Source organism: Dermacentor andersoni, chromosome 2 (genome assembly GCF_023375885.2).
Source record: "Dermacentor andersoni chromosome 2, qqDerAnde1_hic_scaffold, whole genome shotgun sequence".
NCBI classification, from domain to species: domain Eukaryota; kingdom Metazoa; phylum Arthropoda; class Arachnida; order Ixodida; family Ixodidae; genus Dermacentor; species Dermacentor andersoni.
This window is the reverse complement of record NC_092815.1, coordinates 202,588,853-202,604,755: the sequence shown is the minus strand read 5'-3', so window position 1 is coordinate 202,604,755 and position 15,903 is coordinate 202,588,853. Positions and strand designations below refer to the sequence as shown.

The window sequence follows — 15,903 nt, the reverse complement described above, 5'->3', positions numbered from 1 at the left end:
AGCTAATCGCTACATTCGCAGCTCGTTTGCCTCGTGCTTTTGAGCTGCGTCATCCAGCGACACTTAGCTATGTCATTCTAGTTCGATGAATGCGGTCCGTCATGCTAAACATTGTTAAGATCGTCGCGCGTGCGTGCGAAAGTAGCCGCCAGTTGGTCATAGCCCATCGTAGTGATCAGGTTTTGCATTTGGTGCGCATGCCAATAGGAGCACTTCACTCTCCTTGTATCCTCTTGAGACTGCGGCGCGCACTAAGCATCTTGCACCAAAACACGCACACAAAGAAATGAGGAATAGAATGCTTCTAGCAGTGCGCGTTGCTTTCCGCAGTTAGATGGTGAGATGATGAAATGGTGCATGCTATATATGCAGTTGCGTTATGCAAAAGGCGCCTTTCTGATCTCTACCGCGTGTCAACGAACCGTCACGCTACTAAACTTGTTAACATGCACCGAAGCATGAATTCACTGCAGGAGGCGTTTTTTTAGACTTGGCGCAGGCGTTACATTTCCGGTTGCGCGTCTTTGGCGGTATATCAGAGGTCAAAGAGTTCGCGCTGTAGACGCAGAAATAGATGGTTCTGGCCAAAGTAAAGCCACTCCAATGGTCTATGAACTTTCGACGCGTGGAGCTGCACCCAATCTGAGAGACACCCCTAATGAATATCCTCGCACCCATTTTCATTAGGCTTTACTGCAGTTGTAATGACGCGTGGTTTTATAGCACGCCCGATGTAACTTCGACACATGCACTGGTACATGCTAGCCTGACAGCTGTCTAAATGTAGTCGCTCCGGCCTCGCGATGGCCATGAGTACGACTTCAATATTTGTGAAATCATAGCAATCTGCAGCAGCGAATATACTAACTCTAAATTTTCCTCCGCTCTATTTTACCCAGATATCATGCAGCTCATCATGTTCTGCTAACTGTCATCATTGAGGCGCTGGAAAAAATGACCCATCGGAGCTGAAATCTGGGCGAGTTTGCTAGACTTCAAACTTGACTTGAATCGCAATGAAACACCAGGGCGCAGGAAAGAAAGACCAGACAGGACAGGCGCTATCCTGAAGACAGGATAGCGTTCGCCCTGTCTGCTCTTCCTTGTCCCGGGACCCGTCTTATATATACTTTTGCTCTTTGGCTCTTCAAATCAAGTATGAACAAAAAACGGTGTTGAGGTCGGGGCTCAGAGGTATACTGTATGATGGTGCCACCAACGACCTCAACAAAATGTCGATGCCATGGGGCAGAGAGAAACTGACACTTCTAGAGGTTCATCGGGAGCCGACATTTTGTCGTCGCGCACAGAAGTGTGTGGAAAAATGTGGTCTATCGGGTACATTATAAAGCGCAAGAAAACAATAAAAATTCCCCGACGATTACATTATTTCCTAATGCTAAATTTGAGCGCTGCTCTATACGTGTTTTTCATTTAGCGATATACTGGCTGGCGTGGACAATCTGTCTTTTCGGCACGTTGCAAATGGAGCGATGTGTCGTACCACTGCCACGCTAATCGGAAGATCGCGAGAGACGGCTCGTGGGTGACGCGTGAGTGCGACTCATAGCAGCCGCCACAGACAGACCTCAGCTCATGCAGCGCTTTGCTTCCTTACAGACGACGCACGCTACTCTGGCGCCATCTAGTGGGCATCGTCGGCGCAAAGCGCACGTTGCGCCTCACTATGCTTTCCTTCTCCCGATTTCGCCATACCCTCCTCGTCCTCTATCCACTTTCCTCCTCGCTCTCACTTCGCTATCGCAGTATTTCATCTCCCGCTGCGCTCCGCGCTCGCTTTCATCCTTCGCCGTGTTCGTTCTTTCGGTTACGAGGCACTACGCCGACGCTCGCCGGAGGAACGGGCGTCTGACTGCTGCACTCTAACAATTCGGCATGGGCCACCAGTGCTCGCCTCTGACACGCCGTTCTGTATTTGTTTTTGTTAATGGGAACACATTATATTCCCCATGAAGCTGAAAATCCGGCATCCGTTGTTATCATCCGATGCAAGGTAGCAAAAGCACGTGACTAAGTTATGACGTCACAGTCCTGGCGCTGGACATGCTGCGGCTCGCACTGCGAAATCCGACGGTGAACAGCCACCGCATCCAATGCACGCCGTGGCCTGCTCCCAAAATTGAATTAAGGGGGATTAAAGTGGATTAAGATAGATAAATACGGATTAAGGTTGGTCCAAACTAGAGCAAGGGGGATTAGGGTGGAGCTCAAATTTAAGGTGATCACTCGGGCAAGTACTAATGCTTTCACATTCAAATCACGTTACGACACTTCAGTGGCTGAATTTCTTTAGCCGCTTGTTCGTGATAGTGTACTACAAAGAAGTGCACACATTAATCCTGCAACCTATATACCAGGCTCTAACAATCGTATATGGTCCGTTGTTTCATGTATATGATGAACGAAGTGGCAGAATTTTAGATTTGAAAGAATAAAAGAGCAATGCAGAAGAATACAGCCAAGTATAGTTTATCCAAAGATAATCGAAACATTAAGCAGGGCAAATTAACTTCAACGCCATTAAAGATTACGTTCGGCTATGTACATTACAGTTCAACATTGGAGGGCTCCCTTACAGCTATTGTATGACTACCTCAAGTTGCAGTAAGTCCTTCGAGGAGCCACTCCTGTTGCTATTGCTGCTCTCGCATTTCTCTTGTCGAATTGCCTTTGGCAGCATGTAACCTGTCCATGGCGCCACAATTTTCCAAGAATACGCTGCCAAATGACATCAGCTTCAACACCGGTAGTTTACAATCACAAAAAAAATCCAGAAATAATCACTTTATCTTTCGCCCGAAAAAAAGCGATGGACGACCCTCATTATCAAATAATTAAAAATATTATCATAATTTTTTATATATTTCTTAAAGTTCACGCTGACATAGCCCAGAGCTTGGCGTTCCTTCATTGTGATTATTTTAAATTGCACCAATAATACAAACTTATTGCCTTGTTTTAATTTTATAAGATTATTTTTATTTTGTTTATACTACCGCCCAATACATAACCGATCCGCCGGACTGCGTTGCGCCATTTCACTAAGGAACAACCAATCAATAACCGGCCGTGGAGTGCAGAGATAATTCTTTTATTCTAAAGTGCTTAAATTTGTAAAACCAAATCTGTTCGTCAAAACGAAGCTCGTCCTAAACTGCAGTGTTTTAAAATGGGTTTCAATTTCGTTATGAGACCCTTGCTTCATAGTCTGCTTTATTTTTCATACGCTTACAGATATTGAAAGCCAGAACAGAGCAGTAAGGGACAGTTTACCACTGCTTCAAACATACAAAATTGTTTATTAAAACCACTGGCTCATATGTTAATCACATCGTTTTACAGTTGGTCGCTACATTTCACGGGTGCCTGCTATACGGAAAGGCTAAATGTCGGACAATTTCTGGCACTTTAGCCTATTACCCAGTGTTGCAACCTGCGACGCTATCTAGCATTTCCGCCTCCAACTAACATCATATTAATGGAATGGGCTGCCTGTTTCACGTAGTATGTCGAAAGCTAAGCGACATGTATCGTCTTATCTCTCATCATTCTTTGCGCATAACAAACCATCTTTAAAAAAAATAAAAACTTGGTCACCTTTTCCCAGCCAGCTGTTAGAGAATCTCCTGGATTCGAAATGACGACGAACCGCAGTGTAAATGCGGGACAAGTTGCCTGATTTATTTCCATTTATTTCCAACCTGCCCTGAATAGGTAGTTGTCGGCGAAAACGCACATTTTGTTTGCAGAGCAAGCTTATAGGTGACCGTGAGGTTTTGCAGAAAAGTACAGCTTGGCCAGTGCTACATCTCTACAAAAATGCAAGTCATGGTCATTGTGTTGCCAAGCAGTGGTCTCTAAAAAGCGAACGCTTCACAACTACGAAATAGCTTAATCGCAGTGCTAATTTCCTAGCCCTGACAACTCGACAGCATCTTGAACTAGCCTAGAAGTGCTTGGAACTACTCTAACTTGGAAAACTTCCAAATCGCATTTCGCGCACGCCGATAACAATGCCCACCGACAACCTCCTCAATTTTCAGAGATATACATCTCTCTTGAGAGTATTTATGATTTTTAGAATAAAGGGCTTTCGATTGCTAGGGTGCTGTTAACGCAGACAAGACGGTTCTCACAAATGCGCACTCAAATAACCTATTACGGATTAACTTCGGCCTGACGATTTCCTCGCCCGCAAACCTAAAGCAACCCGACTCCTTTCTTCAAGGATATGTAGATATGTAGTATAGGCACATCACTTGCGAATTTATCACAAACAGCAGACTTTCACACAGCATCAATGACCACCTCATGCAGTTTCTTGCCGAGGAAAGAAAGACAGAGCACCTTACTTTCTAATTTTCTTTTCTGAAGCTTGTCCATCAGGGATAAAACGCAGGCTTACCGGGCTAGACAGCTTCCGCAACGAATGTTCCCGCATAAAGGACAGCCATCCACTTACCTTCGGCGCTAATGACTTCGACAGCACTGCCGAAAAGGATCTCTTTGTATCCGTGTCTGAAGGAAGGGCTCCGGAAGGCATAGATGATCGGGTTGCAGGCAGAGTTCATGTACCCGAACCAGTAACTCTGAAACAGCCGTACAATCGACGCGCACACAGTTAGAAAGCTTATTTACCCATAAACCAAAGTTGAGCCTCTAAAATCCAAACTATAGACAAGAAATCTTTACGCAGACAGCAACGCTAGAGTGTCCGCGCAGAAAACGCTCACGACAGCTGCGGAAGGCAGAACCCTCTGCCCTGCCGAGATCATTGTGTGGACTGTTACGGTTTGTTTATTTGACTTCGTGTTTGCAATCAAACAGATGTCGCGTAACATGCGTCTATAGCGGCCTTATAACGTGCTCTAATAAGCAAGGTCTCGCCGTCGCATGGCCCACCGCCCATCACATCACCTAACAGAATCGACGCGCAAGCCACGCATGCGCCGACGGTGCCGTGTATCTTGTCTTCCGCGACGGCTGCGGCGTCGCCAACTGCACGTACACACGTTGAGTGTCTGCATGATTCCTATCGCACTTGGGGCGCAGCAAGGACGAGCGAAACAATTTCTACCGCAATAACAGTGGCATAGCATCCCCCAGTGCATCCTCATCAATCAGGTTTGTGATATGAGAAGCGGCGTTTCACGCAACTTGAAGGACGTGACCAGGACAAGCACAGGGTTCGCGCAGCCTGTTTTAAGGCAAGAAATGCAGTCCACATGGGCAGAAATCTTACGCGAAGAGATGTACAGTTGCATCCAAACGCATTGTTTAGAGGAGTTCAACGAATCTGCAGCGATGCCAGGACGCTGCACTGTGGAGAAGCCGACATAACAAGATAAGATAATGACCGCGAAGCACCGGACGTCTTAAACCACATCTTTATGTGGAGATATTACACACGGTCTAAGCTTTTACAGCGAAGCTGTCTGTAACTAAGATCTGGAAAAAAATGTGCCGCAGATGTTGACAAAAAGAAATCATTATGTGGGCCAATCCTGGCTATAGTGCAGAACGTGTCCAAACTCAATGGCACATGCCCCTGTGGGCTGGGGAACCTATACCGCGCCCTTGAACTACCCTTGTCACACGTGGGACCCAAAGAAGTCACTAGCACAAGGGTAAGAACAGATGTTTTTGAAAGAATGCTTTGTGGAACTTTTTCAAAAAGGACAATTCAAAAATTCTCGGTGCCAACCGCGCAAGCGCGCTAGTGCCACTGCTCGCGCGATCCCCGTCGTCGTCTTCTTCCACTGCTGGCTCGGTTGTGCAAAAAACTATCATCATCAGCAAGGGCTCTAGCGTCGTCGTCTTCCACACCTGGCTTCGTCGCCGTTAGTCATTGCAGCGTGGATTTTCACGTCAGTCGTCGTAATGGGGAGCCTGTGTTTACGAGCATATTACACATTGTTTAAAGGGCCCCTCACAAGGCCCCATAGCAAATTTCGGTTATACGCTGGAAGTTGTTACGGGTCCTCTAGGGAGCGTTCTACCGCAAAAATTTTTCAAATCGACTCCTTAATAGCCGATAGAAGTATTTCAGTGCCGCGAACCCATGATTTCAGGAGGCGAGCTCCACTGTATAGCGAGACGCTCTCTGAACTTGCCTTCCCCAGCGAAATTCCTTCCCTGTGTTCTGCCATACCAGCCCTCGAGGATCGCGTGGCGCATACGTCACAGGCCCCGCCTTCATTTCTTTTTCCCTCGCTTTTTTTTCTGGCGCTACGCATTTTCGCTGACGGCGTCGCGCGCGAGCTGTTGTCTCGTTCGCGCACCGCACGATTTTGCGCGATGGACACGAGGAAACCTGACCAGTGCTACACGAATACTCGGGCAGACCAAATGGATCGCAGAGCATGATCACGCGCTGGAGCACGTTAGAAGCTTGCTTAGTTTTGGTACCTATTCAAGGGACCGCACGACCGCGGGAACAAGCAGACGAAGCGGAAGTAATCTCCCTTGCTTCGGTGCGAAGTAAAACAAAAGAGACGCAGACATTCTGTTTGTGTGTTTCGTTATTTCTCTAAACTTCAATTCGTCACTTAAAGCAACAGATGCCAAAGATAGCAGATGCTGCCTTGAATAATTTCTCAAGTCACGTGTCACCACGAGCGACGTCACACTGTGGACACGACTACGTAGGGGCAGGCACAAGAATACGTCATCCTGCGGTTTAGAGCGCGAAGGCCGCGAGGAGAAGGAAAAACGGCGTTCCGTTTGAAATTTCAGATCTTTACAAGGCACAGAGCGACGTAACACTTTGCAGACACGATCGTTATCGCTCAATGTATGCTCTGCGCTTGTCAGCTCAAAATGGCCAGACCTGGTGAGGGGGTATGAACCATTCATTGTCTTACCTGACGGACACATTCAAACTAACAGACGTGATACGCGAATGCATATGCGTACCTATATCGCAACGATGACCACAGATTAGGTTAATAAATATGTTCCTACCTTTGTTCAGTATTTTGGCTCGCCTCTGTGTCGTGCGCTAAACAGCTTCACTGGTCATGCACTTTCACAGAGTGGTATGACTCATGATATTTTAAAACTTATTGGTTGAGTGAAATAATACATCGTTAGCATAGCGGAAACCTTTCTTGCCTTTGAGAAAGCAGTGATATTTTAGGATGTTTTCTCAAATCAAATTATTATTCGTACGGGCGAATCACTGCGCCATCATGTGCACCTATAATTGCGAGAGTTCGAAAAAGCCGCAATGAAGCATAAGTGATACTTCCAGCGATACTGTCAATTCTGAGCTGTGCGAATGTGAACAGTAGTTGGCTGAAGAGTTTACAATAGCAGCACAGCGCCAATACTTGCGGACAACCTTATGTGGCAGTGAGGGCAAGCAACACTGGCAGAGCATTCGCACATATGTTACTGCGCAGAGATGTCCGGCAGCGTTTGACCACGCTTTGGCCTTTTAGAACACAAGCAGAACCAGCGCAGCTGCCAGGTGCGACTATATCGTATTTGCCCAGACGCTGACTGAAGAGAGAAGCGGGGCGATACGCGAAACTTAACGCTGAGCGGCGTATAATAGCAGCTATTTTATTAAGTCAGATATTTATGTTTGCTGTGGTCCACATTCATTGACGCGAATGAGAATGTGGGAGTGTTTTTGGAGGTTCGCTAACTTTTGCGTGATCTTCGTCCGTAGCACCGCCGTCACTGTCCCAGAAGGGTGCCCGCGATTATGTTATGTGTTGAAAAGCGCCTTTAAACAGCATGCTTAGGAAACATTGCCCATTATCTGATGGTATAAAATTGCAATATCTTCCTACAAACTTTATAATAACGCAACTAATTCTTTTCAATACAGGATTTATCGAAGACATTTGAACATTTCTTTCCGGTGATAGCACACGCCTAATTATCGCTGTATTTCGCTTAGCTTTCACACATGATGCGCTTGCTGTATCATTTATTGCAACATCTACCAGTTATCATTTTTTGCATACACGTAGTGAGCGTTGTAGTAGATTCTCAACTAATGCGAGCACCACTAATTTCTTTTTATTGCATAGGCGACGGAAGGTATATAAGATTACGCAGTAAACATCGACGATGATTGTCAAGGTAAGCGAATAGTCCAAACGAATGGACGAACGAACAAGCGAGCGAACGGCAGTCCCCCACCCTCTCTCCCTTTACGCCCATCCCCGCCACTCAGTTGCCCGAGGGCATGCACCCTTTCCCTCGGCGCCTTCGCTCGCCTTCCCAAAGACCCTTCGGCACAGCCGTGGAAAGCGAACACGTCCGCTTCCTGTCGGCAACAACGCGACAGAACGCTGACCTGTATCGTCAGTGTGTACATCGCGGGCGAGAATACGCTATGGAATCTCGTCCACAACATCATCCGCGATGGTCTGGCCACCGTCTGCCGGTCAAGTAGGCGTGCAACGAACGAGCGAGTGAGTGAGGCTTCCCTCTTCAAACCTTTGGCTCCTCACTCCGGTTCCTCCCCGGCAATCACTTGCCGGACAGCTCGCCCGCTTTCCCTCGGCTTGGCACAACGAAGGAGTGAGTGACCTAACGAGCTCCTGTGAAGAACTAAGGTCGCTGATCAATGTGTATGGATATTAGAGCGCAGCTCTTAGGTGCCCATTCCTGCGGCGAGCGTCGGCGTGCCCCGTCCTCCGTTGGCGCAACCGAGCGAATGCGGAGTGCAGCGGCAGTTTAAAGATGGCGAGAGCGTTGAGAGCGCGAGGAGGGAAGCGGAGGATGAGGGCCAGCGGGAACATGAGGAGGAAAGTGGAGGAAAGCCGCCTTGAAGCACCACCAGATGTCGCTCGCGTCCGCGCATCCGCGGCACCGCCCGTGCTGGGGAAATTTAAACCAAGACCAGAAAGCTCACGTGATTGATCACATGTATGAGATACGTTGTTGAATACCTCTTTTTGAAAACAGCTTCTCTGTCATACTGAAAAATCTTACTCAAATTGCAAGATAAAAGCGGGCAATCATTTTGAATCATGGCACATACAGCAGAATAAACAATAGAAAGTCAGGCAATCGAGGCACACCATCACGCACCTTGAAGTTTCATTGCTTTCAACCAATGCAAAATGTCTACCGCAGGAATACCAATATTGACACGCGTACTTATCTTTATCGGGCGACCACGTTTGGCCGCCTAACAAATGTTATCGCGCAGCGCAGGACGCGCCTATATGTAAAAGAAGTTTCTAGAATGTTATCGATGGTTCCGTCCACTGTCTTTCACCGCAACTTGTGGAATCTGATTGCATGTATGCGCGACGCGAACAGTGTAGAACTTTGTGGAAGACACGTGGGTCGCAGCGGTTAATCTGGAACATCCGACGACTGATCTACAAAAGCCGACGCGTTTGACCCGCTGATCAGATTTTCGACGACCACCGATCGTGTTCGCCGCTACCATTTTTCTTTGAGTGTAGCCTGTTATTGAGGGCACAAGTTCGCCCTATAAAACGCTCGTTTCGTTAATCACAGTTTTGCTGCCTTCTTAACCGTCACTACCGCGTGACAATATTTTGAAGATCCGTGCCACAGCTAGGTTTCGATTTCTTCCTTACTAGAAAAGATGCACTCTTCTGCACCGATCGCAGTTCAGTACTCGTGGTATAAAGTAGTTACCGATGATGTAGTTACGCACTAAAGCGATGATGTAGATATGCAGTAAAGCGCTCAATATGAGTGGCAACACTGCATACACACACCTTTCACTAAGAAAAACCAGCTGTCGTTTTTCTTGTAAGTGAGGTGCTACAGGCAATTGGAATGACATTTATTTCACCTATGTTTCCCTTGCCGGTGCCACCATAAAATCGCGGAGCCCTTTCAGTACTGGGCTCGCGTGTTGCCACTCACATAGGTTTCGAAAGCACGTCCTCCAATCGTCCTAATGTCTAAACAATTCTACGCGTAGGCAATTCTACGCGCCTGATACACTCTATCGCCAAAGTGAAAAGGGCCCACTTTTCACTCTGGAAGACTGACTTGCCCATGGTAGTGGTGGTGGTAGGTTATAGCAACGGGCGGGTTTAGCCTGGCAATCGAGGTCGACAATTGCTCCGCCCGAGCGTCTCTTACAATATCACTGTGGTTTTTCACCACATGACCATAAAAGCAGTCTCTCTTATGAGTGCGATAAGGAGACATGAAGTTTCTTTGCGCGCTTTAAGTGATCCGGCGGGGAACATAAGGTATTGCAGGCACGCGTGCAGAAAGTCCTTCTTGCTAAATTATCTTCGGTCACCTTAGCAACTTTCCCTCGTTGGAGTCTTAGCCACTTCTTTAGTAACACGAACAGCCTTTAAAGGGACACTAAAGCGAAATAATAAATCAGTTTAGACTAATGAAGCATTGTTTAAGGACCCTGCCGGCAGTCATTTCAAAAAATTTTTGAATTTTTAGATGAGAAAATGAAGGTCCAGGTATCATTATTTCAATTTCGCCCCGTTATGTCAGACTGACGTCAGGAATTCCAAAGTATGTTTTCGCATTTGGGCCGCGTTGGCTGAATAAAGGTTCCCAAAACTTGCCATGTTTAATATTTGGTTCCTTCAGAACACAATGTAGTCAATCTGTACCGCTATATATAATTAGTAGGCCGTAGAAGATGCCATCAAAATCCAAGACATCACAGCCCCCAGATGCGGGAACTTAAGTAGGCGTAGCCACCCGTATTTCGTTCTTGCGCTTTTTCTGGCTTACCAAACGCCTTATCGTTGTAGGAGTGGGGTTTTTGGTGTTGTAGAACGGTAATTTACTGATTCAGAAGAAATCATTTTTCACTTTAGTGTCCCTTTAAATTGTCATGGCGCAATTCATCGAAACACTTTCGCTATGTTTAATGCATCGCCCCATTTTATCCCCCCCAAAATATATGCACGTGCATCTCACGCCACTTCTGAATCGTACCAAAGAGCTTATTACAGTGAGTCATCGGGGCGCATCACAGCTTTCTTTTTAGCAAGGAACGATCATTAAAGCTGCTACTCTATGAGAACATCTCCGGTTTTTGTTCCTTCTCACATTTTGACCATTAACTCTAGATTATCTCAGATGATAAAATATAAAATTCGCACGCACACACACACACACACACACACACACACACACACATATATATATATATATATATATATATATATATGTGTGCGTGCGGATGACTCACTGTAATAAGCTCGAAAGCTTACATATCCATATATATATATATATATATATATATATATATATATATATATATATATATATATATATATATATAAATTTTCGTGAAGGTTACCACCATCAGGAGGCGACCTTATGCTAAAAAGGTGTGTTATCGGATGCTACGAGCTACTTTGCCTACAAAAATTGATTGTTTCCAGCACTGACACTATCACGACAACACACCCAATAGTGCTGGTAGGAATTTTGGTGGTGGCAACTAGCTGCCTAGTCTATTTTCGAGCAAGAAGGAGGAGCGTGCCTGCAACCTTGCAAGTGCTGCCTACAATAGCTCTGCCCCAGCGCCACTAAAGTGAGGTAAAACCAAGAGCCCGTCAGAGCACACACATAGAAAATTAACAGCGAGGACGTACTTGAATCGAGCCACATAATCCATTGCACGCCACCTCATTTTGCTAGACCGCCTACAAGGCTCACCATTCACACAGCAAATGTATATTGCTGAGTTATTTTGGAGAAGATTATTTTCATTCTTTCTATTCTTCTTTGTAGTTTATTTCTTTAAACTTATCGTCTTCTTTGTGCTCCTTAACCAAAGAAGTGTCTTCTTATACGTCGATTTCAATAAAACTTAAACACAAATGAGGCAATTGCTTTTCTTTATCTCTCTGCAGCCGCGTTTGCATGGATACGGTAGAAGCGTATCGTATTATTTATCGTGTTATTGATACTCATGCGCCACCGTTTGCATGATTGCGCATTTTCTGGCCGGATGGATGGATGGATGGATGCTATGAGCGTCCCCTTTGTAATGGGGCAACGGGTGGCGCCAACAAGTTCTTGTTATATTATTGCCTAATGTCCTACCTATGTTAAATAGAAAAGAAGGAAAGGAAAAAAATACCACGATGAATACCCATAACTAGTTTCTGAACCTCTATTGTGAATTTTGTCCAGCAAAGAAAAAGAAAGCCACCTAGTGTCATATTTGTAAGTTAGCGCTCTCACTTCCGATACGCCTGCTGTTGTTGTAGCGTTGCCAAATGCACCAAAAATACCCACAGTGTCACCGCTACAATCCTCACGTTCTTCTTCATTTGTCGGCGTGGTCAAATTTACGCAACGTTTCTTCTGCTGTGGCGGACCGTACTGTCACAGAATACTAAAATTTCCCGAGTGACAGCAGTGATCGCCATGTCCAGTGGTAGCCGAGCGCGGCCATCTCGGCTTCTATTGACTAGAAGTGGACTTGGCTACGTTAAAGACGCGAACAGCATTAATTTTTCCTGTGTACCACTACCACGCGTCGAATAGCACTCGTTGCACCGAATGTCATTCGAAGCTAATGACATTAAAACGCACAGTGTGACAGAGGTATAACTCCCCGACGTTAATGTAATTTATTAACCACAGATTCATCGTACGTAATGTGCTCTCGAGTGAAAAGAAATCGGGTGCGGACTGTTTCATAAGCCGCCATATTTCTTTCTTTTGATGTCCCGCCATGAGGAAGCGGTCGGTTGGCCGGTTGTCATCCCGCCGCCAATGATTTCCTGTAATTCCTGATGCGACGTCCTTCTGTCGACAGGCGCTGCTGAAATGATCGTTCTTCATCTGAAGCTACCTGTGTTTGGGGCATTAGATGCGATACGCCTCCCTAGCGGATTGTCTCGTTTGCGTGAGACGCAATACGCTAGAAAGTTTATACGTAACGCTTTTAAAAAGGCGCAGGGCGACTTGGACGGAGACAAAGAAACACTAAGCATGACACAGAGGGAAGGGCTGAGAGCTTTTTCATGTTGCTCTAGGATTTTCTTATTGGCAGTTTTGACCTAATTATAATACTTCAGAAGTTGGTTAATTAATTAGGATGAATTATGTAATTAGATGGAAGACAAACAGCATTACTTTGGCCCTGCCCAGCTCCGTGGCATTCGCATATTCTTAAATCTTCGTGCTTGATAGTTGGGACACCCTGCGTAAGCTTATCTACTGAGCCAAATTCCACCATTTCAGTGGGACAGAAGTGACTGCGGTTGAGAGTCCGTGCACGGTAAAACGTCCTTTGTGGTGACCGAAGGTTTAAATCGCAGTTTGTCCTGCTGTATTGCTGTCCTTGTGGCACCTAACACACACACACACGTACACACACACACACACACACACACACACACACACACACACACATATATATATATATATATATATATATATATATATCATGAGACGCCACCAAACACTGACACCAAGGACAACATAGGGGAAATTACTTGTGCTTAATAAATCAAACAAATTAACGATAAATTAATGAAAATTAAAGTGGATGAAAAAACAACTTGCCGCAGGGGGGAACCTAACCCACAACCTTCGCATTTCGCGTGCGATGCTCTACCAATTGAGCTACCGCGGCGGCGTTTGCCCATTCACTTTCTTGGGTATTTATGTGTACTCGTAGAACCCTGGGAGTGTTAAGCAGCGCCACCACCTTGCTTCTCGTTTATTACATAACGAGGGTCTCGAATCCGGCAACATTGATGCCTTCAGGTAGCATATGTGGCTTTATTGACCAGTTGTCTTCACCCAAAAAGATCACGTTCTCGTGACGCCTGCGGCAAGAAGGACGTTCCACGTCCGCCGCCAAGGTCTGTGAGTGGTGGCGCTGGCTAACACTCCCAGGGTTCTACGAGTACACATAAATACCCAAGAAAGTGGATGGGGAAACGCCGCCGCGGTAGCTCAATTGGTAGAGCATCGCACGCGAAATGCGAATATTGTGGGTTCGGTTCCCACCTGAGGCAAGTTGTTTTTCCATCCACTTTAATTTCCATTAATTTATCGTTACTTTATTTCATTTATTAAGCACAAGTAATTTCCCCTATGTTGTCCTTGGTGTCAGTGTTTGTTGGCCTCTCATGATATGGCTTATAAAAATCGGGCCCCTCGGTTAACCCCCCTTTCTTCCCGTTTATATATATATATATATATATATATATATAGAGAGAGAGAGAGAGAGACTGTAGTGAAGAGGAATGCCCGGCGCCGCAGCCACATCGCCAGTCGCCCGGGAGGCACGAGCTCGAGATTGCCTGAGCTGCTGTGGTTGAGACACGCTACCTGCTGTTGTGCTCTATTCATATTAGATTCTGGTGGAGGTATGAATATGCATATGAATACAGCACAACAGAGCAGCAGGCAGCATGTTTCATCCAGAGCAGCTCAGGCAATCTCGAGCTCGCACCTCCCGGGCGATTAAGAGCCTTGAAAGTTGACACTCACCACAGGGTTTAGAATGTAAGGCACGTGGGTCTTGGAGCCGCGGCTGTTGACGTAAAAAGTGTAGATCATATACGGCGTCCAGCAGAGCAGAAAGCAGATGAGCACGAGGAAGAGGGTGATGTTGATGCGCTTCTGCTGCACCACTGAGTTGTGCAATCCCATGTGACTCTTCACGCGTGACATGTGGTCGGCTATGACACGAAAAATGTTGACGTAGCAGAAGGCCATCACTCCGAGCGGAATGAAGTAGTTGGTGACGGTTATCAGTGCTGAGTGGGAGTACATCTTGATGTCGCGCGGGTAGGCAGGGCCACACTGGGACGCACCGCGTTTGTAAACGATCTCTGTCAGTCCCAGGAAAGGTGTAATGGCGCAGAAGAAAGGCCAGAGCCAGGCTGCTACAAGGAACACAGCCACCTTGCGGTAGCCCTCTCCTCTGTGGCTGAAGGGACGTGTGATGCTGAGGTACTTGTGGACGCTCATGTACATGAGCGTGTGGATTGAGCACATGAGCAGCAGCGCCATGGTGAAGCCATTGAATTGGCAGAAAGCACGACCCATAATCCAGTCACCACGAAGCATGGTGGCCATTGATACGGGCATGTCAAGTAGAGCCACCAGAATATCGGCAATGGCAAGGTTCACGATGAACATGTTGGTGCGCGTGCGCATTCCCCGGTGTCGCAAAACTGTCAGCACTACCATGGCGTTGCCGATCACGGCGAGCACCATGAAGGCAAGGAGGAGCACCGCCATGATGCTGACCGGGCCATCTCCATAGTAGTAGTACGTGCTGCTGTTGCCCGCCACCGCATCCATTCTTCAGCACCTGAGAGAATAAACGCCAGGTGATGGTTCAGTTAAGACATGAAGCAGTAATTATACGAGGACTTACTTGCAAACGATTTGTAAATTTCAGTGGGGAAAGGATGAGCTCACCCACCGGTACGTTTGAGTGTCCAGTTTTACGTTCACAGCAGGAGACAATGTTTGAATTTAGAAGTGCTTAGATATTCGTTGTTTGCAGCACGAGCGTTCAACATGCTCAGGCCATCTTCCAGCTTTTTTTATAGGTTCCAGATGTGTTTGGTTAAGAGCAATGATGCCTTTGCAGGATATGCCGTTGTTCTGTCATTCTGGTACGGCTACGCTTTTTCTTTCTGCCAGTTTCGCTTTCTTTGGGTTTAGTGAATTTTCTTCGAACTCGAGCCTGAATCACCTTGTCAGGCTTGTTCTTATGTTTTTCTAAAGAACATCTGCCACTCGGGCACACTAGGCGTTTGCCAGTTAATTGGGTTTCACGTCCCAGCAAAATTTTAGCGAAGGCAGCTGGAAGCCGCTGTGGAATGGCTCGCCTAAGAGAAGATGCGGGTTAAGTAACCGCGTTTCATATTAAAAAGTTGTTCACTTTCATCAAAAATGAGGCTTCGACAC

At 46.4% G+C, this 15,903-nt stretch overlaps 1 protein-coding gene across 1 annotated transcript in view; it reads right to left on the bottom strand.

Annotated features, from left to right (window-relative positions):
* LOC126540228 (melatonin receptor type 1C-like) overlaps positions 1-15,271 on the bottom strand; it is a 37,409-nt gene extending 22,138 nt beyond the window's left edge. The window contains exons 1-2 of the mRNA XM_050187026.2: positions 14,470-15,271; positions 4,484-4,610 (exon numbers count right to left, since the gene is read on the bottom strand). Of these exons, the coding sequence (XP_050042983.2) occupies positions 4,484-4,610; positions 14,470-15,225 (883 nt within the window). The 5' untranslated portion in view covers positions 15,226-15,271. The remainder of the gene's footprint in view (positions 1-4,483; positions 4,611-14,469) is intronic.
* Between the last annotated feature and the right edge of the window lie 632 nt (positions 15,272-15,903).